The sequence below is a fragment of the Mus musculus genome, chromosome 14 (genome assembly GCF_000001635.26).
Source record: "Mus musculus strain C57BL/6J chromosome 14, GRCm38.p6 C57BL/6J".
Classification (NCBI taxonomy): domain Eukaryota; kingdom Metazoa; phylum Chordata; class Mammalia; order Rodentia; family Muridae; genus Mus; species Mus musculus.
The window spans coordinates 44,418,533-44,445,243 of record NC_000080.6 but is presented as its reverse complement, the minus strand read 5'-3'; the positions used below and the strand labels follow the sequence as shown (position 1 = coordinate 44,445,243).

Here is a 26,711-nt window from a genome sequence, read left to right as displayed (position 1 = left end):
TCAGATGTAGGGTTGGTACAGAAGTTTTCCCTATATGTGTGTGCAATTTTGTCCTTTTGACAGCATCCTTTGACTTACAAAGCTTTTCAATTTTATGGGGTCCCATTTGACAGTGTTTTTGGTCCTACAGCATGAGTCATTGGTGTCCTGTACAGGAACAATTCCCCTGTGACAATGTGTTAGAGGTTCTTTACTGCTCTCTCTTGTATTAGATTCAATGTATCTTGTTTTATGTGGAGGTCCTTGAGTGACTTGGACTACAGCTTTGTACAAGGAGATAAGAATACATCAATTTGCATTCTTCTATATGCAGACTGCCAGTTGAACAAGCACCAGTTGTTGAAAATGCTGTCTTTTATCCACTGGATGGTTTTGGCACCTTTGACAAAGATCAAGTGACCATATCAATGTAGGTTCATTTCTAGGTCTTCAATTCTATTCTGTTGGTCTACTTGTCTCTCTATACCAGAAACATGACATTTTTATCACTATTGCCCTGTGGTATATTTTGAGATCAGGGATGGTGATTTCCTGAGCCATTCTTTTATTGTTATTAATAGTTTTTGCTATACTGGGGTTTATGTTATTTCAGATAAATTTGAGAATTGCTTTTTCTATCTCTGTGAAGGAATGAGTTGGAATTTGTGATGGGGATTGCATTGAATCCGTAGATTGCTTTTGGCAAGATGGACCTTTTTTACTATATTAATCCTGCTCATCAATGACCATGGGAGATCTTTCCATCTTCTAAGGTCTTCTTCGATTTCTTTGTTCAGAGACTTAATGTTCTTGTCATTCAGATCATTCCATTGCTTTGTTCGAGTCACACCAAGATATTGTTTGTGACTATTGTGAAGTATGTAGTTTTAAAAAATCTCTTCCTCAGTATAATTATCCTTTGAGTAGAGGAAAGTTCCTGGATTGTTCAAGTTAATTTTGTATCCATTGACTTTGCTAAAGTCGTTTATCAGCTGTAGGAGTTCTCTCCTGCGATTTTTTGAGCTCACTTATGTGTAATATTCCATACTCCTCAAATTGTAGTGTCTTGAATTCCTCCCTTCCAATTTGTATCACTTTGATCTGCATTTTTGCCTGATTGCTCTGGCTAAAATGTCAAAGACTATGTTGAATACATAGGAGAAGAGGGGGAAGTCTTTCCTTGTCTCTGATTTTAATGTGATGGCTTCAAATTTTTCTCCATATATTTTGATGTTGGCAACTGGATTGCTCTATTTTGCATATTTCTTTCTGAAACGTGACTTTCTGATTCCTCCAATGCATTTATCTTGAAGTTATATTGTATTTTGTCAAACACTGTTTCAGCATCTGATGAGATTATACAATATATTTTAAGTTATTTTATATAGTGGATTACATTGATGGATGTTCATATATTGAATCATTCCTGCATCCCTGGGATGATACAGTATCTAATGAGATGATCAAATAATAATTTCTTAAATTTATTACATAGTATATTACTTTGATGAATTCCAAAACATTGAATCATTCTTACATCCTATACATGATGCATATTGGATCATGGTGAGTGATCATTTGCATGTGTTATTAGAAACAGTTTCCAAGACATTATTGAGTATTTTTGCATCAATATTTGTTATGGTTTTTATATGCTCAACCCACTGAGTGGCAACATAAGAAGGAGTGGCCAAGTTAGAGTATATGGGACACTGTGTGTGTGGTCAAAACCCTCACCCTAGCTGCCTGGACATTAATGCTCTATTAGCAGCCTTCACATGAACATGTAGGACACTCAGCTTCTCCTGTACCATGCCTTTCTGGATGCGTCCATGTGGCCACCTTGTGGGTACTTGACTGATCCTCTTAAAACTTGTATGGCATCCACATTGAATTCTAGGAGAAGCTGCAGTGCAGCCAGATTTGGAGGAGTCCCAAAACCCTCCTGGGACAACTAGTCATGGAGATTGTTCAGCAGCCATCCATCTGCAGCAGTTAGGGTGTTCTTCAGAGTAACATCTCTTCTCAAAAGCTTTGAAGAACCACCTGTCTGAGGGCCAGAAGCTCTTGTGAGTATATGCTGATGCAGAGTTAGAAACAGCTCTACTAATAACTCAGCCTGATGCACAGAGTCCTAAGGGGAGACACAGCAAATACAGAGGTCTGAAGGAAAGGACAAAGTACCCCAAATCTGAGTATCCAAGACTGTATCCTCAAATTAGAAAGACAACAGAAAAAATGGAGAGGGAACCCAGTACGTGACAATGGGGAGAAGGGAGGCCAGGTGTTCCTGGTGGTCATGATCTCTGCACAGAGTTCACAGTAAATTTCAATGTGGATTATGAAAGGAGAAAATGTTCACTTTCTTTTATTACATTCACCTTGTTTGGGCAGATAATCCATGCAGGAAGGCTGAGAAAGGGCTAAGAAAGAAAGTTGATCTCAGAGAAACAGAAGGACTGAGGGTTCTCTAGTGTAGTATACTGTAGTGTGGTGTGGTGCAGTGTGTTGTGGTGAAGTACAGTGTATTCTCCTGTAGTGTTTGCTGCTTGGTATACATGAGGCCCTGGGCTCCCTCTTCAGTTTAGCCCACTTAGAGAAGCTGAAATTAGAATATCAGTTGCCAGATCTTAAGACAGATGTTGGGAGGGTGATGGGGGACATGGAGTTGCAATCTCGGCTACCAAGGGATTACCACGTCTATAGAAATTTGGTGGGTTGTAATGGGCCAAATATCTCCAAGTAACTGCAAAAGAGTGATAAATATGTTCTCAACACACAGAAAAGAATGAGATAGATGCCTGAATTGATGCCTGTGCCAGATACCATCTTCTTCAGCAATGTGTTCTTATCATTATCTTCCAGAAAAGAAGGAAGGAAATGGCAGTAGTCTTTAATGATTGGGGAGAGTGTTTGAGACTCAATGATGAGCAACCCCAAACAAGATAACCCAAACTTGGCCCTGGGCTTTTCATTGGGTAGTATGTTGTTCGGAATTCCATGGGCCTATGTTTAGGAGTCTGGGGACAGGGACCCACAAAATCCTGGACATCCTGACAGTGCTTGGTTGCAGATAGTTCACAGCAGGTTTGATCCTGCTGGCCTGCAAGGATAACTGGGCAAGGGGTTCTCAGAATCTTGGACATGCAGGCACTGCTAGAAGTCTCAGAGGAGCTGAGCATGGAGGAGGCCAGCAGGCTAAGAACTAGCCCTGAAATCAGGGAATGGGGAATTCTGGATTAGCTCAGAGGTGACTAGCCCAGGAGTATTGAGGGGCCTTCTGTTGGAGACTTAGATGGCAATGCTCTGTAGGCAAAGGCTTTTTCTCCATGTAACCCACAGTTGGTTTGATGAGAGAGACAGTCCTTGGTTGTAAACTGTTTATTGATTGTTTTTCATGGAAATGAAAGCATAACATGTCTTAAGGATAGACTAGAAGTTAAGTAACTTCTGAGGAAGGAATGTCCAGGAAGGGAAGCTTATTGACTGAAGCCTACCATCTTCTATTACCTCATTAGCAGGGAGAACCCTGTTCTCTTCTAAATAACCACAGGCCATGTTCCTATGTAGAGATTTTGGTCCCATGAAAGAGGCCTGGTAGGAAGCAGGTGACACTTTTGCCATCTACTGTGGGTCTGGGACTTCCAACCCACTCAACTTTACCAAATTCTGGACATGGTAGTCTACTGTCCCAGGTGTTAGTCTGAGATTTATTGATGTGAGGAGACACCAGGACATATGTTTAGTATGCGGGTCTCAATGCCTACCCTCCACACTGACTCACTGTTTCTAACAAGGCCACAACTCCTAAAAGTACCACTCCCATATTCAAGCCACCACACTCCTCTGCAATCTCCCAAGACATTTACCTCACTCTGTCCTACTGTTTTCCTTTTTCTCCTTCACAAATTGTGTTCTATTATATTCTTGAAATATCCTCCTATAACCCAACACTAGTGCATTACCTTCTATGGATATGCAGTTTAAATGCACATCTCTAGCCATTCAATGTTACCATCCACATAAGGCACATCATGTGGTATTTGTCTTTTTGGGTCTGGGTTATATCACTCAAAAATATTATTCATGTGTCCATCCATTAACCTGTAAATTTCATTTATATTGTCATAGTTCATTACCATTGTGTGTATGAACCATGTACTCATTATCCTTTCATCAGTTATATTTATGTCTGGGTTGTTTTGATGTCCTGACTATTGTGAATAAAGCAGGAGGGAACATGAGCACACCCAGGTCTCTGTCTTAGGATAATGATTTGGCTATATGCCCTGGAATAGTGTCTGAGACTGTGTTCTCTTGCTAGAAAGAGACATCAGGACAAAGATGGACCTTTTAATGAGAGCATTTAAATGGGGACCTGCTTACCATTTCAGAACTTTAATACATTTTTGTCTTGACAGAATCATGCAGAGGCAGACATGGTGTTGGAGAAGTAGCTGAGAGTTCTAGATCTGGATCTGCAGGAAGCAGGGATGCTGGCCCTGAGCTGGGCTTTTGAAACTTTAAAGCCCACCCCCACAACAAGGCCATAGCTCTGAATACCATCAAAGAGTGCTATACCCTGTTTACCAAGTATTCAAATATATTCTCATTCAAACCACCACAAATAGTACAGCTGGTTCTTACGGAAGATCTATCTCTAGCAATGTTTTCCAGAACATTTCTCCTGTTTTTCATAATGACTGTACATGTGAATATATACTCTCTTACCCCACAGTCATGCCAAGAGTTGTGGTCATTTAGTCTACTTGTAATAGCCATTCTGACTGCAGTAAGATACAAGGTTAAAACTATTTTAATTTGCATTTTTCTGATGAAGAAGGATATTAAACATTTAAATACATATCTATGATCCATTTCTTTCTCTTCTTTTGAAGATTCTGTTCAGTTTGACTGAACATAAGAAGGGAGTGTGTTTGAGTCTGGGACTCTCTACTTATCCCTGCTGTCCCAGAATCTAGTACATAGACCAGGTTGTCCTGAGGCTCATGCAGTTCTTCATGCCTCTGCCATCTGACTGCTGGGATTATAGGTGTGCTCTACCATGGACAGCCATAGAACATTTTGAAATGTTTAAATTTAAAATGTTTTAATGTTTAACAGGCAGGTTTCCTGGTGTTTAGTTTTTAACACCATCCGATTGTCTAGAAATGAACTCTCTGTCATTTGTACACTTAGTGAAGTTCCTCTCCCATCTCGTAGCTGATCTTTCCATTGATTAAGAGTTTGTTTTGCTTTCTTCTTCACTGTTTTATTGCTAGGACACACCTTGACCAGGATAACATATAAAGAAAATATTCAATTGGGTTTGGCCAACAATATAAAAGGGTGATCCAGGATTGTCAAGGTGGGGAACATGGCAGGAGGCAGGCAGGCATGCATACAGACATCATGGCACTAGAGGAGTAGGTGAACTTACATCGGATACATATAGAGGAGGCAGAGAAAAGAGATAGATACAGACAGACAGACAGACAGACAAACAGACAGAAGCAGATACAGAGACAGTGAGAGTGTAGACTGAGATATAAAGAGAGAAACATTGTGAGATCAACAGAGACAGAGAGATAGTGACAAAGACAGGGACAAAGACAGAGGCAGGGACTGGCATGAGCTTTTGAAACCTCAATGCCAACCTCCAGTGCCAAAATTCCTCCAGCAAGGCCATATCTACTAGTCTTTCCTAAAACATTTTTATGAGGTATGTATCAAACATTCAATTATGAAATTACTTTTGACGGTCATTTTTATCCAAATTACTTTATAATTCAGAAGAATTTAATTACTCAACGTGAATATTTTTATTTCCTGGGATGTATTAGAGAAATACTGTTGTGTATCTTACTTGTTTTTCCGACGTGGTCATGCACAGTAGAGTACATCATAACTGTAGCTAAATTTATGACTATAGAGATAGAGCATGGATACTTTTTTCATCCTGACTTTGGGATCCACATAGTTTGACACATTATCCACATCAAAATCTCAATTTTCTGTGGAGCTCTGGCTGGCTGGGTACTACTTATGAAGCCTAAAAAACATGATACTTGACGAGTCCCATTCTTGCCTGAAACTTCTAGTGTTACAGGACTATGTATGAACCACACATAAATGCAGCTTGTCCTTATGATAGAAATAATTAGAGATGATGTTTTATCCATAACAATACACTAATTTTATTCACTAACAACTTAAACTGGGGAGTCAGTTTATACAGTGTATACACTTAGCAAAAAAAGCAAATTAATTACAGTAACAAAAAGATAGTGAATATATAATGAAACTTCAAATGAAAACACAGGAAAACCAAAGACACAAAGAAATCAAAACTCTAACCAAAACCAAACAAAATAATTAAGCTAAGCATCATTCTCTTGCTGCAGATGTTCAGCAAAGACCTACAGCCTGTTTCTGGCCTTGTAAATAGTGCAAAGGCAGTCACTGATGGTAATAATCTGTTCAGGATGAATATAGGCATGCCTCATTGGGGTGGGTTTTTGCTGATGTACTAGTCATTCCAAGTCTGAGCATGAGAGATGTTACAGATGATACCTCAAAGTTTTTCAAATTCACTTGACTGATCACCATGATATAATTCTAGATGACCCAACAAGACCAGCCAAAATTGGCATTCTCAAAGCCCTCCTGGAATGCCGAGCAAATCTTGATGTATCTCAGCACTTCTCTGAAGTCTTCCAAACAGGCAGTCTTGCTGGACCAGAGGCTATACAAAACAAAGGCCTCCTTACCCATAGCAAACCAAAAAAGAAGAAAATGCAGCCCAAGATTGCCATGGTTACAAGGATCAGATGCAATGGTGGTTAATTTGCTTTGCACACCCAGTGCACCTGGTGAACAGTTGTGTCTGAGCAAGATCTTGACTTGGTCTCTCATCTGTTTGAGCTTCTGCAGAGTATTTCAGATCTACGGGAGGAAGAGAAAAAAAGCCTGGTGAGATCTTGCCATGTCAGTGATCCAGCAAATACCAGCTTTACTCAGCAGGACAATCCAGTATGACCTTTCATCTGAGATCTTTCCTGTATCCCCATAGGAGAAGGGGAAGAGAGCACCTGGGCCTGGATGTTTTTCTCAAATGTAAAAAATTGCTTGACAATGGATTGTGAACTACACACTGTGCTGGAGTTATAGTAAAACACCTCATTTCTCCAATAGTCTAAATACTTGATATTGAAAAATAAGTGTGTATCAGTGTCTGAATCTAACATTAAACAGAGGCCTTCTAGGGAGCCTAGCAAACTTTGAAGTGAAGGCTCTTATTATTTCTGGAGTGCTGAATCTTTCCTTGGCTCTCCTTGGGAACCCCTATATATGGGAATCCCCAGAGAAACCATCTCACAGGAAATTCATGCATACTGAAAGGATACTCTAATCAGCAAGAGTGTGCTTCATGCAAATCTTCCCAAGGGTAAGCATTGAAATCTAAAGGGGATACTCATTAAGGAAAAAAAAAACAAAAACAAAAACAAAAACCAATAGCCCTGCTATGCTTATGGCTCCTTAGGTACTTCCATCCTGTGCTAGTACCTCATCTTGGAGACAGTGAAAGGATGCTGCATCTTTTCAGCCAAGCCATGACACACACACACACACACACACACACACACACAAACACACAAACATACAAAATAAAATTGGAGTCTGCCCTTCTATCCTTCTGAGGGGCAGGACCAAGCCCCTCAGGATGAGTTGCCATAGAGCAGAACAGAGGAACTGGTTCCTAGATAATTCAGGAAGTGGCATCCTGAGGCACCTCTCCATACCATAGATCCTCAAGGGGTTGCCTTCAGGGGTCCAGGATCTCCTCTGCCTAGAGTGGCAAGCTAGAGGTGGCCAACTAGGATGGGGAGGAGAGGGCATGGCAGAAATCCAATTTCTTTAAAAGAGGGTAACTCCACAGAAAGTCTTGGAAATGATCACAGAAGTGTAAAACTGGATCAGACATAGGAGAGAGCCTGGATAAGGTGCAGGATGGTTACATAGGCTTAACTGTGTTTATGATCACACATTAGGGCATTCTGCCCCTGATGCTTCATTCATCCTACCTGCTGCTGCTTAGTATAATGGTCTTTGATCTTCTGGCTGCCTTCCTTACATAGTATTTTTGTTTCTATGTTGCATTCTTCCAATGCAATCTGCTCCCTTAGCAGCTGTCTGTTCTCCTTCCTCAACATCCTGACTTTGTGCTGGATGAGGTTAGATTCAATCAGGAGGTGGCAGTTCCTGAAGCTGAGCCACAAACAAAACATGGTGAATCCAGGAAGCATCCATCTTCCTCCCATTCCTCCAAAGACCATTCCTTCATCATTGGCCCTGATCCCCAGGCAGCCCCAGACAAGTATCCAGATTGGCCATAGAGGGAGATCAAATCCAGAGGACTGCCACTTTCCAGAAGACCCAAGGTACATTTGAAAACCCTGACACCAACAGGACTCATGTATCTCTCAGAAAAGAACATGGGGTCTATATGGGCTTATAAGTTTGTGGTATAAAAAAAACCCACCTGGGGCAAAATTCTCTAGGAGTGAAGAGAACCAAGCATCACAGAATCTTTCTATGTTTCTCCTGGAAACCCCATCTATAAATCTATGTTCAGAGCCCAAGAGGCCCAAGGCTGATTGATATCTCCATCATGGTGGACACCTTTTCGATCTCGAGGATACTTAGTTGGAAAGGACAGTGGCTTGAGGGGCTCCCAGTCTCTTCACACTTGGTCAAAATGATCCAAGATGTTAAAATCTTAGTGCCTTGTTTGAAGGAATCAGGCTTCCTGTTTAGAGGCTAACAGTATAGAACCTGAGTCCCCACTTTAGTTCAAAGACAAGGATTGGCAGACATATCCTGTGCCTAGGTCTTGGGTCATGACCCTGTTAGTCACTCACCAGTAGAACTGATTTTCTTTAGTCAACTGCTTGCACTTGGACAAGGCCTCACTGATGTCCTGGGGCATTCTCTTCAGGTCAGTCATCACCTGGTCATGTTGCATCTCAAGCATGAATGTCTCAAAGTTGATCCTGTGGGAGGGCATGGACAAGGAACAAATTGTCCCGTGAACTAAGGATACAAGGATCATTTCAATTCAAGCTGAATCATGCACTACCCCACCCCATATATGCCACTTGACCTAGCTCCTTGTTACCGGTTCCACTTGGTGCTTATTAAAGGTATTACTCTTCAGCTTGGGCCAGTAAGCCCAGGGAAGTAAAGGCAGGGTGCTGATCTGCCTCAGCTCCCTGTAGGGGTTTTAAAGAATAGACTAGTTCTCCCAGAACTTTCCAGGAATCTGTGTCACAGGCCTGGGTCCACGTTAAATCTGTATGATTCTCCTCCTGGTTTTAGACACGGAATTGACAATGCTTGGCTCTATTGCTACATCAATTCCCAAAGGACATAATCATATATACAGGGAAAAGCCTCTATAACCTACCAGGAGATTCCAATGTGCATCCACAGTGAGCACAGAGGTCAAGTGCTGTGCTACTAAAAATGAACCTCCCTGGCTTCTTCACTATTATTGCCTGGAAATGGAGTCAGGAACAACCTCAGGATATATCACATGATACAGACTCTCTAGATCTTAAGCTGCACACACAGGAACACACACACACAGAGACACACACATACACAAATGCACACACAAGCTCACATGCACCCAGTATCTCTCTCATTCTATGTCTCTGTCTAGATCTCTCTTTTACACACACAAACACACACAGAGACACAGATACACACACACACACACACACACACACACACACACATAGTCAATCACAATGCCAAATAAATTGATTTCCGTTTATCTGAGAGTATAATGAACAAAATTTGAGAAAAGCAATTATGAACTGCAGCCAATCCAGTCATACTGAAAGGCAGTATGTGTGACAGGCCCCTCCGGCTGTTGACAGGACCAATTGGACCCAAATTACCACCTGGTCAATTATGGAAAGGATTGGCTATAAACAAACATTACCTATCAACTCCCACCAAGCAACACCTGTGTAAGCTTCTTAAATGGCAGGAGGGGAGCTCACACATTACTACCTTCATCCCCAGACTGTGATTCATGCCACAGGCTCTGAATTACTTTTGGAGGAATCAAAAGTGCCTGTGACCCCATCTCACTCCTATCTGAACTTGAAGTTCTGCATTGAAATTCCAATGAGCAAAATTGATTTGGGTATGTAAACAGCCTGGAGTTGTAGCCACCTGTGGTATGAGGGAATCTGGGCTTAACAGGGATGGCCCAAGATAGTCAGCAAAGAACTGGGCGTAGTAACTACCTGTCATTTAAATCCTTGTTAGTGTAGTTGGCCAGGATTCCCTGAAGTTCGTCTCTGGCATTTTTTATGTTCTGGAGCTCTCTTTTGAGCTTCTCCAACCTCTCGTGTCTCTTCTCCTGCTCATTGATGGTGGGGGCTTGGGGTGATGCCTCCCCAGCAGACCCTGTAGGTAGAAAAACACTAGTAACCTTGTAGAGATAATAGGGCAGGGAAAGGGAAACCGTGCTTTGTCCCACACAGAAGCCTGGGGAAGAGGAAAATCTAGAGACACTGAGAATCCCTGATAGTGCATCATAGCTGTTTTCAAGCTGGGCTCCTCAGCTAGGTCCCTGTTCACAACCACCAACACTAAATATATGCCCGACTTCGTATTGTAGTCGCCCTAGCCCTAAAATGCATAAGCTGGGCCAGGCAAGAATAAATGGAGGGCATTGTCGGCTCATATCTGACAACCAAATCCGTACCTCTCAGCATACTAGCCAAAGCTTTTCTAGTCTTCTTCAAATGCATGATGAGAGCTCGTACACTGCTACAGGAACCCAGACTGTGTATCAGTCCACATCATGTGCGTTCAATACCAAACTGTCTGAGACCTTGATTCATAGGCAGGGGAATAGCCCTCTCTGTTCTTGGCATCACATGCTCATGTAACCTAGAGGAAACTATATTAAGATGAAGTACATGGGGCTGGTGAGATGGCTCAGTGGGTAAGAGCACCCGACTGTTCTCCCGAAGGTCCAGAGTTCAAATCCCAGCAACCACATGGTGGCTCACAACCATCTGAAACAAGATCTGACTCCCTCTTCTGGAGTGTCTGAAGACAGCTAGAGTGTACTTACATATAATAAATAAATAGATCTTTTTAAAAAAAAGATGTACATGAACACTCTATCCTGAGAACAATACTTTTCTATTCTCACAGAGCTTGGTCTTTGCATAATTTGCCATTCAGTGGGAAATTAAGATCTCTCAGCAAAGCCCCTGAGGCTTGTCAATACCAGGCTGTCTGTAAAACTAATCATCAAACACTCTTGACTCTGGTTCTACCATTGAGGAATCTGAAGGATCGAGATCATAATCCCTATTCCTGGAAGGACCAGCTGAAGCCCACATCCTCCAGGGAGCTCCCCAAACCTTGCCCAGGACTCACTGTGCCTTCTCCATGACCAGTTGTTTCTTGCCCTTTCCCACCATGATGGGCGGCCGGCCTCCTTCTGCCTTGGTCTGGTGTCTGTGTGTATTCTATTATCTCTCCGAAATACCCTGTGGAGCATGGACAACATGCCTGCTTGGGAACCCATGAGGATCTGAAGGAATACCCCACAAGCTGTGCTGGTTACCACAACACTGGCGACATCACAGAAGATTCTAGGTTTCTCTTGGATACAAGAGATTGTCCAGGGAAGTGGCTACTGATGATGTCACCTGGAACTTCCATGGCCTACCGGCTTACCAGCTTGCCCCATCTGACCAGTTTCTGAGGTGCCCTTTCCTGGAGTCTCTCTTTTGCCCCTGGGGATACCTCTTGGCAACTTCTCCTTCCAAAGCTAGAGATTTCTCTCTGCTTCACTACAAGTCCAGTGCTTTGAATGGGGAGAGTTTGTTAATGCCATGGCATGGCTAGCTCATCTTCATTAGGATCCTTATATGAGGGAGATTCTTCTCCAATATAAATCTACTTCTGGGGTCCATTCATGTAACAAACAGTCGATTTACCCAGGTGTCTCTGTTTTCCAGAGGACAGAAACCTACTCCTACACCTTTACCTTTACACAAGGTGGAGTATATGTGTTAGTGTGCAACTGCCTTGAGAGGAGACATTGTTTCAATAAAGTGAGCAATGGGTTTTCATGAAATCTCTGATTTATAACCCCATTTCTTTGCAATGAAAACTCCCTTGTACTTGGCAATAGAAGAAGTCAGGGACAGGGGCAACATCAAATTGTAAAGTTTATGTCCCTTCTTCAAAAGCTAAAATCCCACATTCTCTCTATCTCCAAAACAACCAGACAAAATAGGCATCTGTGAACAAAGGCCAACAGGGACATTGGATTGCTTCTTTGTAGTCCCATTAGCTCTCACTTCTCCAGTTTCTACCTTTTTGAGTTCCCAGTTCTAGGCCTGAGTCTGTTGGAGATTGGAATATGATCCTGTATTCATAAGATACCTAAGACTCAATTGGATGGATAGAGGATGAACAGGCCTCGGGTCCAGTGAAACCTCAATTTTAATGGATCCATAATTTCAGGAGGGGCTCTGGCATTGACATCTGTTCCTTCTGCCTTCTTGACCTGGGTGTGCTGAGTACATGCTAAAATGCTACCTAAACTCTCCAGTAAAATAGTGGAAAAATCATGTAAAGCCTTTCCAAATTGATTGTGTTGTCTTTGTCTACCATCTTGAGCTATGCAATATCACTATGACAAAGGTCCAAGGTGTCTGGGGGAATGGTGGGATAGTCAGAAGCCCATTCTCTCTCTCAGGTAGTCAGATGAATAACCTTTATGGAGAACTGGAGAAAATAGGTAATGAAAAATATTAGTTATAGTTTGGGTAGCTGATTATCTCTGAGCCTGGAAAGCAATGCAGCAGGCATTCCAATCAAATAGTATAGGCATGAATCCCTCCCTTTATTTGGGTACAATAGGCCCAAAGAAAGGAGTAGGCCCATCCACCTTTTCCTGCACTCTACTGAGAGTTTTGTAGTGTTTCCATTCAAGAAAAATTCTTTACTTCCTGAGACCAGAACTCTGAATTCTGCATGCACCATGAAGTTTCCCATCTATTCATAAATCATTCACTGTTTATTGACAAGGTTTGGCTATGAATTCTTTGCTATGGTTTGACACAATTCAAAGGGACTGGTAAAACTGTTGGTCCAGTACCTTCAAGAGCTTTTTAGCTACTCCTTGAGAAGTTTCCTCTTCTTTATTTTATTTTATTAGATATTTTCTTCATTTACATTTAAAATGCTATCCCTAAAGTTCCCTATACCCTCCTACCGCCCGCCCTGCTCCCCTACCCACTCCCTCGCACTTCTTGGCCTAAAATCAGGACAGCTGTTCTCTAGATAGGATATTGTTCCCAACCCCTGTGGCTAGTCAGGTACCTCAGCACATACTGCAGTCCTACTGGCTCTGGATGGCATAAGCTAGCCAGCCATGCTATGCTTGGAGGGCAATGTCAGCTAGTATCTGATGTGATGCAAGTAAGTCCTGGATTCCCTAGAGCCTGGATTCCACCAAGCTGTGATTGCCTGTGTCTAAGATGAAAGTAGTAAATGTCTCACAACTTGAAATATGTCCAGGGGTATATTCTTTTCTTGATTTTTGCTATCAGACATCCATGGACCTTAAAGAAATACACCAAGGATGCAGTGTAGCAAAAGCCTACAGACATGGACTCCTCATAGAGGACCAATTGTGTGTGTGTGCCTGTGTGTGTGTCTCTGTGTGTGTGTGTGTCTGTGTGTGTGTATGTACTTGTGTCCCCCATGGGTCTATGCATCCTTGAAATCTGGAGTCTACAGTGGGGCCTGTTGCAAGGAGATGCTGTCTCCATGCACAGGGAACCCCACCTTAGTCAGCACTGCTCTTTGTCTATATGTTCACCTTGATGGCACATTGAAGTCCCGTGAGGATTATATATAGCCATCCTGATATTGAGTCCCCTCCCAGCAAATACTGATTGTTTTCTCTGGGTAGCTGTGTAGCAATAAGAACCTACAACTGAGAATCTGTGTTCTGAAGATAAATTTGTAATTAAAAAAAGTGGTAACAGGGTTGAGGTAGGCGAGACCATGTGGCACAGACTTCCTGGGAACTTTTTAGAAGGGTTTTCTTCCAGGCCCATGAGGGAGGTCTTGAAGCCCTTGATCCCTTACAAAGGAACCCCAACCTGTGTTGTCCTGCCATCAGGATACTTAGTTTAATAAGCACCAGAAGGTCTCAGTATATAGGAGGCAGATTGTGGCAGCCACTGCATGAGGGTAGTCCAGGACATAACCTAAATTCACATGATCCTTGAGGCCTGTGTCATGGAGTAGCTTCAGTGACTAGAAGAATGGGTTAGATTTATTTCCTATACTCAAAGCAGGCAGAAAAGGATGAAAGTCCTCCATGTAATATCAAATATATCCAGAAGAGGGTGGTAGATCCTCAGTACCCAAACTATCCAGAAGATGGGATAAGACAGATTGCCATCCAGTACCAAAGTCATCCAGAGAGCATCTTAAGATCAAAGTCAGCTTGTGGTGTAGCCCTAGGAGCAAGGAGGAGGAATCTGCCTCCTGATGCCTTCTTCTGACAGTCAGAATTAAATTGAGGAACTCTTGCAGAGCAGCTGCAGCCTTGCCAAGTCCTGCTCTCTGTCAAACAAACGGCTTCCCAGAAACTCCAAGCTCCTGATTCCCATTACTGGAAGTCCAAGCTCAAGCCCACCTTCTCTAGGAAGTTCCGTCTTTCATGCCCAGAATTCAGAGTGACTTCCCCTGGACCATTAATTCTTGCTCTTTAACGTTAAGACCAAAGGCCATCTTGTGGCTGCCTCTTTCTGGTCTCTGTATTTTCATTGTTCTCTCCTCCAAGAGGCCTGCTCAGTTTTGTCAGCATGACTAAGGGTGAACCATAAAGGTAGTTAATGAATGCTCCAAGAGCAGTTGGAGTCACCACACATTAGTAACATCACAGAAAATGCCAGGGCTCTCCAGGATACAACACAACATCTAGGGAAGGGACTTCTGATGTCACACAGGTCAGCTCTTACCTTCCTGCTCAGTACCTCACCCAAATTTACCTTAAGTCAAAGTGCCTTTTCCAGAGTATGGGATAGATTGCCTTTTGGTACTCAAAATATTAAAAGGTGGCTATCAATCACCTTCCAATACCAAACGTATCCAGAAGAGATCCTTTGGATCCCCATGCAAATCCACATGAAATACCCAGACTCCAGAATAAGACATTAGGCAATACACAACACATCTAGATAAAGTGTGATAGATCCCCTTGCAGTACTGAAACTATCCAGAAGAGGTTAATACACGTCCAGCCAGTTTCTATGCTGTGAGGACTAAACTGGACAGGATGGAAAATGTCACCACTAATGACCAAAGTATGGTTATGTTGGCCAGGTGTTCAGGAAGATTTTACGTGAGAATTGCAGCCCAGCTTGTTATTGCAGGAAAACAAAAACTGGAGCAAGGATTTGGTTCATGTCCTGAATCTTATTCTACAGAAAAAATTTAACAACACTAATACATATTAGCAATGACCAATAGCTATAAGGGAAGTCCTATTATACTCTAAGCATATATCAGTGAAATATAATAGTGTGTTAGCTTTTTAAATATGGAAAAGGAAAAGCAGATGAAGGGGGAATTACATAGAATTGGAGAGATGAAAATAAGGCATCTATTTTGAGGCGTTTTCTAGAGAAGCCTGAAGTAGCTGAGATCTGGGAGTTCTCATACTACACTGATTAGTGCATCATATCTAATTGTGCCAGAGATTGGAGAGGGTTTTTTACATAAATATTTTAACATAACTCTGTACATGCCCTACTGAATGTCATGCTCTATGTAATCTTTCGAGTCTGGTATATTTTACTTAGCTTTCTTTTTTTAAATAATATTCATGTTAGTGAAATATCAAAACCCTGCAGACTACGTAGTATGAAATCTGCTGTGAAAAAGTGATCAACAGTCTTACCTACCCAAGAAGCCTGTGAACCATCAGATTATATTCTGTACCTCTACTTCAAAATAGAACCATACTATAGTAGATATAGATGGATTTCACACTCAGGTGTATGTAAATGGTAACATATTTCTGTATATTTATATGTATTAAACATAAATTTTATATATTTATAATCATCATATAATGAAATAAATATTTATGTAATATAATATAAATAACATAATTAAAATATATTTATAATATAATGTATAAGTAATATTTAAAATTATATATATATACATATACACACACATGTGTGTGTGTGTCTATGTGTGTGTGTTTGTGTCTGTGTGTGTGTACTTCAAAGTTGTTACTCTATAACAGAGTACAGGTTCTATGCCACACAAAACAGTCTACTAAAAAGTGCAGTGCTAGGCATATGTTATCCTTCTTTTGAGTCAATATTTATATATTTATACATATTTTTTCATACCACCAGAATGGTTTATTGCTCTGGAGCTGGTTACCACATAAAACTTAATGGTAAATTCCTTTCACTCAAGACACTGTATGCTTGTGTCTTAGGACATGGACAAATCAATTTCGTGCTAATCTGTAATCCCTTCCTGTTAGTATTCCTGTTATTAGAATATGGCTTACATGCTAACATGGGAGAAAGTCATCAAGATTCTTACCCAACTCTGAACCCTGAGATATACAATGATTGTCAGCCTGGCAAGACATGCTCCCACGGGAATCAGTGGTATGGTGGTGTGAGCACAACCAACCACTTTCTCACTGGATATAAAGTCTGACAAGACTCATGACTGGCACTATTGATTGAACCAAATACCCATGAATGCTCAGAGCACAGGACCTAAAGGAGTTCTTACTAGTAATATCCTGCTATATGGAAATGGCATAAAACTGTTTCTTAGTTTTACCTTTAGATATAAAGAGGAGTACACCTTTCACATCATCAGAGAAAATACCCTTTACAATAGACAATGATTATATCAGGGACTAGACAAGGCTGCACACTTTCTCCCTACCTTTTCAACATAGTACTTGAAGTATTAGCCAGAGCAATTCGACAACAAAAGGAGATCAATGGGATACAAATTGGAAAAGAGGATGTCAAAATATCACTTTTTGCAGATGATATGATAGTATATATAAGTGACCCTAAAAATTCCACCAGAGAACTCCTAAACCTGATAAACAGCTTCGGTGAAGTAGCTGGATATAAAATTAACTCAAACAAGTCAATGGCCTTTCTCTACACAAAGAATAAACAGGCTGAGAAAGAAATTAGGGAAACAACACCCTTCTCAATAGCCACAAATAATATAAAATATCTCGGCGTGACTCTAACGAAGGAAGTGAAAGATCTGTATGATAAAAACTTCAAGTCCCTGAAGAAAGAAATTAAAGAAGATCTCAGAAGATGGAAAGATCTCCCATGCTCATGGATTGGCAGGACCAACATTGTAAAAATGGCTATCTTGCCAAAAGCAATCTACAGATTCAATGCAATCCCCATTAAAATTCCAACTCAATTCTTCAACGAACTAGAAGGAGCAATTTGCAAATTCATCTGGAATAACAAAAAACCGAGGATAGCAAAAACTCTTCTCAAGGATAAAAGAACCTCTGGTGGAATCACCATGCCTGACCTAAAGCTTTACTACAGAGCAATTGTGATAAAAACTGCATGGTACTGGTATAGAGACAGACAAGTGGACCAATGGAATAGAATTGAAGACCCAGAAATGAACCCACACACCTATGGTCACTTGATCTTCGACAAGGGAGCCAAAACCATCCAGTGGAAGAAAGACAGCATTTTCAACAATTGGTGCTGGCACAACTGGTTGTTATCATGTAGAAGAATGCGAATCGATCCATACTTATCTCCTTGTACTAAGGTCAAATCTAAGTGGATCAAGGAACTTCACATAAAACCAGAGACACTGAAACTTATAGAGGAGAAAGTGGGGAAAAGCCTTGAAGATATGGGCACAGGGGAAAAATTCCTGAACAGAACAGCAATGGCTTGTGCTGTAAGATCGAGAATTGACAAATGGGACCTAATGAAACTCCAAAGTTTCTGCAAGGCAAAAGACACTGTCTATAAGACAAAAAGACCACCAACAGACTGGGAAAGGATCTTTACCTATCCTAAATCAGATAGGGGACTAATATCCAACATATATAAAGAACTCAAGAAGGTGGACCTCAGAAAATCAAATAACCCCCTTAAAAAATGGGGCTCAGAACTGAACAAAGAATTCTCACCTGAGGAATACCGAATGGCAGAGAAGCACCTGAAAAAATGTTCAACATCCTTAATCATCAGGGAAATGCAAATCAAAACAACCCTGAGATTCCACCTCACACCAGTCAGAATGGCTAAGATCAAAAATTCAGGTGACAGCAGATGCTGGCGAGGATGTGGAGAAAGAGGAACACTCCTCCATTGTTGGTGGGATTGCAGGCTTGTACAACCACTCTGGAAATCCGTCTGGCGGTTCCTCAGAAAATTGGACATAGTACTACCGGAGGATCCAGCAATACCTCTCCTGGGCATATATCCAGAAGAAGCCCCAACTGGTAAGAAGGACACATGCTCCACTATGTTCATAGCAGCCTTATTTATAATAGCCAGAAACTGGAAAGAACCCAGATGCCCCTCAACAGAGGAATGGATACAGAAAATGTGGTACATCTACACAATGGAGTACTACTCAGCTATTAAAAAGAATGAATTTATGAAATTCCTAGCCAAATGGATGGACCTGGAGAGCATCATCCTGAGTGAGGTAACACAATCACAAAGGAACTCACACAATATGTACTCACTGATAAGTGGATACTAGCCCAAAACCTAGGATACCCACGATATAAGATACAATTTCCTAAACACATGAAACTCAAGAAAAATGAAGACTGAAGTGTGGACACTATGCCCCTCCTTAGAAGTGGGAACAAAACACCCATGGAAGGAGTTACAGAAACAAAGTATGGAGCTGAGATGAAAGGATGGACCATGTAGAGACTGCCATATCCAGGGATCCACCCCATAATCAGCTTCCAAATGCTGACACCATTGCATACACTAGCAAGATTTTACTGAAAGGACCCAGATGTAGCTGTCTCTTGTGAGACTATGCCGGGGCCTAGCAAACACAGAAGTGGATGCTCACAGTCAGCTAATGGATGGATCACAGGGCTCCCAATGGAGGAGCTAGAGAAAGTACCCAAGGAGCTAAAGGGATCTTCAACCCTATAGGTGGAACAACATTATGAACTAACCAGTACCCCTGAGCTCTTGACTCTAGCTGCATATGTATCAAAAGATGGCCTAGTCGGCCATCACTGGAAAGAGAGGCCCATTGGACACGCAGACTTTGTGTGCCCCGGTACAGGGGAACGCCAGGGCCAAAGGGGGGGAGTGGGTGGGTAGGGGAGTGGGGGTGGGTGGGTAAGGGGGTCTTTTGGTATAGCATTGGAAATGTAAATGAGCTAAATACCTAATAAAAAATGGAAAAAAAAAAAAAAGATATAAAGAGGAGTACACCTTTCACATCATCAGAGAAAATACCCTTTACAGTAGACAATGATTATTAGAGACCCATAGCACCAGTTTGTAATTGTACATGGAATAAGAGACAGTTGAGTGCTCAGAGCTCCATGACACGGCTATACATCAACCATAAATCCCAGGCCCAGGGAACACATCAGAAGAAAAAGAAGAAAATATTGTAAGATCTACACATAGTGGGTAGGTATAATGAAACAGTTTTTCCTGGCTCTGACAGGGATGTTGCACACATGAAAGCACAGTAACTGTAACTGTATGCATAAGACATACACAAGATTTTTTTCCAAGTAACACAGGCATTAATGAGAGAGGGACTCATGAAGTCCTATTCTCAAGTGAGGTGCTATTGGTTACTGACTGCTGCTGAGGAGAGGAGAGTCCGTTTTCTTCATGGATGAATAAATAGGCTCTGTTTTATTTTTCAACAGCACATGAATTTGGTCAGAAAGAGTGGTGTGGGCAGATATGGATGATTGGGAGGGGAGTAAAGTGTCAATCTGATCAACATATATGTGTGTGTAATATTTTCAAACAGTAAAATAAATAAATTAAAAATAAATATGTTCTCCCTATCAATAGAGACAGGGTACAAATACAGAGATTTATGACTGGGCTATGAAGAGTAAATGTTGGCATGCAACCACCCATCAGTATTTCTATACAGTATATCAGCTGATATTAACTATGATGCAAACAGCAGCTGACTGAATAGAATAGTAGCCAGACAAGTATCAGGGAATTGTCTTCAGCTTGTCATGTGGAATGTGAGGCTCCAGGTAGTATCAGAAGAAACAACTAACTTAACGGAATAAGTTGAGGTTGCCTAATTGGGAAAAGTATATGGATTCAAGAAAGTGAACATTTACAAAGAACACTTCAAAATGTAATCCTACACAGAATTCTGAAATATTTCATTGACAACACCAGAGGCAGAAGAAGAGTCAGTGGATCAAGTTATCCCATAATGTAAGGCTTTTCAATATAACCACATGCTGTTTTATAATCACATGATTTACTTATTTGAATTATGGGAACCACTGCTCTTCCAGTTTATTACACTGAGGTACACGTGAAATATAGCTTTTCTGGTTAATTTAGTTTTGGTTTAAAATGTCTGATTTGCATATTAAACATAGTAGTTTGTTTCATTTCACTGTATCTTTAAAAATCTTAACATCATTCCCATTATTATTATTATTATTATTATTATTATTATTATTATTATTATTACTTTAAGAATTGTCATTTGTGTATACAGCTTGCTAATTTCTGGTTTATTGTATTCATAGTCTAATTTATATACATTAGAGCTTTAATGGTCAATGAGAAGGATATAGATGGAACTGAGGGTGTGAAGAAGATGCAGGACATGTACAGAGCCGAGATCCTGTAGTCTAGACATTCTTAAGCACTGCAGATGTGAGCTCACAGATATCTGTGAGTTTGAGGCCATTATGGTCCCATGAGTCCCAAAACTGGCAGGGCTTCATAGAGAGACCCTATCTCAAAGAATGAATAAATTTAAAAATAAAATTCTATACACACAATGAAAATGTGATATAGTTATGCAAGGATAACACAAAGGATGTAAATCAAATAAATGTATCTCAGCACAAAAATAGTCTCAAAAATTAATAGTTGAATTGTCATCTCAGTACCTACAGAAAATGCATTGGACATGTCCATCATCACCTCATGATAAAATTCCTGAAGAAACTAGGAATAGGAGAAACATGCCTCACCCGATTAAATCTTCTATTCAACAGACATAGTCAACATTATAGTAATGGGAGAGAGAAAAAGTCTGTATAAAATAAGAAACAAGACCAGGGTATACATTCTCTCTACCTTATTCAACATAATACCTGAGACTTAGAAGCAATGAGCAAGTATAAAGAAACAAGATGGAAAGAGAAAATGAATGTGTGGATCCCTGCAAACTCTCCTTTCATTAGGCAAGTGCTCTTGGTGAGGTAAGAAGAAAAGTAAGGTCAGTTCAAATTAGTCAGCAAGGCTGGTTCAAACTTCTGGAGCTTGATGCCTAGTGGATGAATTTTTACACATCTGAACTCAGTAAAACTTTGGAAAATGTTTCCTGTTGACAGGTACTACAAGAAAACTTTAGGCATGACTAGGCCAGAACTCCTCTTCACAGTATGTGACTTCAACCAAGCACCCATGACCTTTTCACCCAGAATGAGTTGTCCTGACAGAGAAAAGGCATGTGAGTTCTAGTAAGGAAGTCAAACTTACATTGAAGAAAGGATACCCTTAGCAAATGGTGCCTGGCCATGTGGGTCCTCATATGTGTGAAAAGAAATCAGATTCCAAGATGTGACACTGAACTAACGCCATATCACTTTTAATTAAAGATCTTATTATAATAGGTAGAAATTCCTAAGAGAAGTCACACCAAGATGTAGGTAAGGACCAGGGGTTTCTGGGTAGAATTCTAGTAATACAGGGGTTCACAGTAAATGAGATAAACAGATGATTCCAAAAAGGAGTGAAATGGTGAATAAATAATGAACCACATTAAATATTTTCAGGCATAAAAGGAATGAAAATTTAAAGAAAACCACACCACCATGCAATCTCATTCCAGACAGCATGTACACAATTAAGGGAACAAACAACAAAGGGTGTGGAGTATGTGAGGAAAGGAGCACTATTCACTAAGACTGGAAACTGGCAAAGCCTCAGGAGAAAACCTTGGTTTAGAGGATGCTCAAAGTCCTAAAATAGAACTGCCATACTATGCTGTACTTCTCAGCTATTAAAAAGAATGAATTTATGAAATTCCTAGGCAAATGGCTGGAACTGGAGGGCCTCATCCTGAGTGAGGTAACCCAATCACAAAGGAACTCACTCAGTATGTACTCACTGATAAGTGGATATTAGCCCAGAAACTTAGGATACACCAGATATAAGAAAGAATTTGCTAAAAGCGTGAAACTCAAGAAGAAGGAAGACCAAAGTGTGGACACTTTGCCCCTTCCTAGAATTGGGAACAAAACACCCATGGAAGGTGTTACAGAGACAAAATTTGGAGCTGTGACAAAAGGATGGACCATCTAGTGATTGCCTGTCAGGGGATCCATCCCATAATCAGCTTCCAAACGCTGACACCATTGCATACACTAGCAAGATGTTGCTGAAAGGACCCAGATATAGCTGTCTCTTGTGAGACTATGGCAGGGCATAGAAAACACAGAAGTGGATGCTCACAGTCAGCTATTGGATTGGTCACAAGGCCCCCAATGGAGGAGCTAGAGAAAGTACCCAAGGAGCTAAAGGGAACTGCAACTCTATATGTGGAACAACAATATGAACTAACCAGTACCCCAGAGCTCTTGTCTCTACCTGCATATGTATCAAAAGATGGCCTAGTCAGCCATCACTGGAAAGAGAGGCCCTTTGGACTTGCAAACTTTATATGCCCCAGTACAGGGGAACGCCAGGGCCTAAAAGGGGGAGTAGATGGGTAGGAGATTAGGGGGGTGGGTATGGGGGACTTTTGGTATAGCATTGGAAATGTAAACGTGGAAAATACCTAATTAAAAAAAACACATTATAGACTATGCCTGGAACCATATTACTAGACCTAAACATTGGGAAATGGGAAATGTTATTCAGAATGCATGTATGTCATCTGGTGAAGATGGAGGGAATGGAAGACAGTCAAAGAGATGAAATGAACCAAAATCAAAAGGACAAATGCCACACATTTTCTCTCATCATGCTGAATCTAAACTTAAATTAAGATGATATCAAAGGTTTACTGGGAATATTCTGAGAAATGGTCAGTATAAAGGATGTAGTGTGACAGGAGATGATGAACAGAGAGAATTCTATGAAATGCATTGTTTGCATTTGTGACAATGTTGCAAGGTGCACATAATAGATGCTATAACAGCCTATGTAATATTACATGGCAGTACATAATATTATACAAAAGCTTGAGGCCTGAGTTCAGAGTCCTATCACCCCTATCTAAAGCTTCTCATGGAGTCATGCACCTGTAATAACAGCAGTGGGGGGACACCTAGGCAAATCCCTGAGTACACTGGGGAGTGTAGCCAATTGCTGAGGTCCCTGATCAGTGAGAGACCTATTCTTGAAAATTACAATGTTACTGTGTTTGAGGCAGATTCCCAGTAGTGACCTCTGACCTCAACTTGTATGCACAACCCCAAACCCCCTAAAAGAACATTGTCATGAACCATTACTGACTAATGTATTGATGTCATCCCTTGTAAACTTAGTATGCTTCATTATGTCTTCGGCTTCCACTCTGTTCAAACAACTTTCTGACAGTTCATTGCTTGGTGTCTTCTCTCCAAAAGTAGGTTTCTGCAGAGTAAATTGAATTTTTTTTTCACCATTTCCTTACACTCCAGATTTTATCCCCTCCCGGTCTACTATCTGACTCTTCCCCACCCCATACCTCCATCCAGACCCCGTCTCCACCTGGATGTTCCCACGCCATCCACAACTGTCACCACACTAGCCCTACCCTCCCTTGGGCCTCCAGTCTTTTAAGGGTTAGGTGCATCTTCTCTGACTGAACTTAGACCTGGTAGTCCTTTGCTGTATATTTGTTTGGGGCCTCATAAACGCTGATGTATGCTGCCTGGTTGGTGGTTCAGGGTCTGAGAGGTCTCTGGGATCCAGGTTAATTGTGTCTGCTGGTCCTGCTACAGGGTCACCCTGCCCCTCAGCATATGTGTTCTTTTGGGTCCAAGTTACCTCAATATGGATGATAGTAATTCCACCCATTTGCATGCAAATCTCAAGATGTCCTTGTGCTTAGTAGCTTAGTAGTATTCCATTGGGTGAATGAACCATAATTTCTATATCCATTCTTCTGCTCTGGGACATCTGGGGTTTTCTCCAGCATCTGGGTATCACAAACAAGGCTTCTATGAACATAGTGGAATATGTAGCTCCTTGGTATGGTGGGGCATCTTTTGGGTTTATACCCAAGAGTGGTAAAGCTGGATCTTCAGGCAGATATATTTGAAATTTTCTGAGGAACCTCCAAATTGATTTCCTGAGTGGTTTTTACAAGTTTCCAATCCCACCAGCAATGGAGGAATGTTCCTTTTTCTCCACATCCTTGCCAACATGTACTGTCAGTTTAGGTTTAGATCTTAGCATGTCAGATGGATGTAATCTGGAATCTCAGGGTCATTTTGATTTGCACTTCTCTGATCACTAAGGACTTTGAATGATTTCTATAGTAATGCTTTTTCATTTTATTCACCCTTATCAGGATTTTCTTTTTTCTTCTTTCAAAATTATTATGGATTTGAAAGAAAAGCAGGAAAAATATAAAAGTAGACATATGTGTGTACATGCTTCACTCACTTTATCCAGAGGTCAACTGCTTACTTAAAGTCATAGCAATGTGGTCCACACCAGGAAGTACAGACTGGCATGACACTTTTAGTCAACCTCTTCTCACCTCACTCAGTGGTCCACTCACCTTCTCTTTTGCCCTGTGTCTGCATCTAAGCCCTGTCTTACATCGTGTTGCTTCCTCCTGGTTTCCTCCCATCTGTGAATGCTGTAGACTTCTTCATCTTTCTGACCTTAACTTTTGAAGAAGATTCAGAAAGTAATAAATAACTTCAAACACAAAATAGACAGAAGTGGGGAGCAGACAAAGAAAAGTAATTTTTTTCAATAATTTGTAAGCCTGGATACATAAACTAATACTATGAAAATGAAAGCCAAGTAGTCATCCAAAGAGAAAAATCTTACAAGGAATTTTGTCCCTTATCTATAATTCTACCAATTGGAAATCTTAGGCATAATTTTATTATGAGATTTATGCCAACTTGAGCCATAGTGTTAGAAGCAGTCTCAAAAATTTTCACAAATTTAATTAGAGGAGGAAATAATGAAATAAACATAGATATAAAAAGAAACAAGAGCAAATGAAGAAGGAAATTAATAAATGTGGATGAAAGGAAGGAAGGATGTAAGGAAGGTAGGTACGAAAGAAGGAAGAAAGTATGGCAGGAGAGAGGGAACATGGGAGGGATAAAGAAAAGAAAGAAGAAACTCAGAAAAGGAGGAGGGACAGGATAATCTCTGTTAACTCTGGAGATCCCAAAGAGCTTAAATTCTAATCTCCCTATCTAGATTAAACGAACAAAGGCTCCAGTCACTGTTACAATGAACTTCCACTATACTTTAAGGTATATATGATTTCTTAAAATCAGGCAGTACTCATTTGTGGTGCATGATTTTACCTGAATCTCCCAAGGACAGCCTGGTGTATGGAGTGAGGTACAGAAAAGCTAGGAATAAACACAGAAACACTGTCTCAAAACCACCATGACAGAGAGAGTGACAGAGACAGAGAGACAGAGATAGACAGAAACAGAGAGACAGACTCAAACAGAAACATAATTAAGGGACACAGACAGAGACAAAAAGAGAGACATAATCTCACTCTGGTCTAGACTATTCCCATGAGGAGAACACAGGAGGAATTCACCTACCTTGCATTACTAATAAGATCATAAATTATTTTAACATAAACTGAGTCATGGACTGAGTTGGGAAAGGCACAGCAGATATCTGCTTTTCACACAGAAGCTTCAGTCTTGACTATATCACTGTGAAAAAAAAAAACGTTGTTCTCATCACACTCAGAAGAAACTTTTGATACAAGATGGCACCCATTTATGGGTTTCTAAAAGGGAAGTCTAGTTTAGTTCCTTAACTTGATGAGAGGCCTCATCCAGAAACACACACCACACTCTGTTCCTTAGTCAGGAATCAAAAGAATTTTCTTTAGAGAGGGAACTTTGACAGAAGATTTCCATCATTGGTTCCATTTAACCATTTAGGTCCAAGAAAAAGAAAGCAACATTATATTTCTTGGTGTGAAAAATTAAATCATTGTTACACAACGATACCATTATTTACATACTAACTTAAGAGAAGGTAAAGGTAAACTATTTTAGACTTGAAACACTAATTTTAGAAATGAAGAAGTGGTTCTTAAATATTGATACTCAAATATTTAGTGTGGCTTTTGGGATCCAAAGTCAACCTTGACCACATTAGTGGGTTTTGTACAAGACCAGCCCTGGCTACTTAAGACTATCTAAAATCAGC

The 26,711-nt window shown here is 40.8% G+C and overlaps 2 protein-coding genes across 3 annotated transcripts in view; one reads left to right on the top strand and one right to left on the bottom strand.

Annotated features, from left to right (window-relative positions):
- The window catches only part of Gm3371 (predicted gene 3371), a 49,224-nt gene that overhangs the window by 7,161 nt on the left and 15,352 nt on the right, over positions 1-26,711 (top strand). The gene's annotated exons all lie outside the window — the stretch shown is intronic.
- On the bottom strand, positions 6,152-11,633 carry Gm8232 (predicted gene 8232). Of its 2 annotated transcripts, none has more exons than XM_011245282.2 (5): positions 11,584-11,633; positions 10,299-10,461; positions 8,901-9,032; positions 8,064-8,247; positions 6,152-6,924 (listed from the first exon to the last, which is right to left on the bottom strand). In XM_011245282.2, the coding sequence occupies exons 1-5, from the start codon at positions 11,597-11,599 to the stop codon at positions 6,919-6,921; spliced, it is 501 nt and encodes a 166-aa protein (XP_011243584.1). In that variant the 5' UTR covers positions 11,600-11,633; the 3' UTR covers positions 6,152-6,918. The 2 variants fall into 2 exon arrangements, with proteins under 2 accessions (XP_011243584.1, NP_001365651.1); NM_001378722.1 differs by having other exon boundaries at positions 11,449-11,632.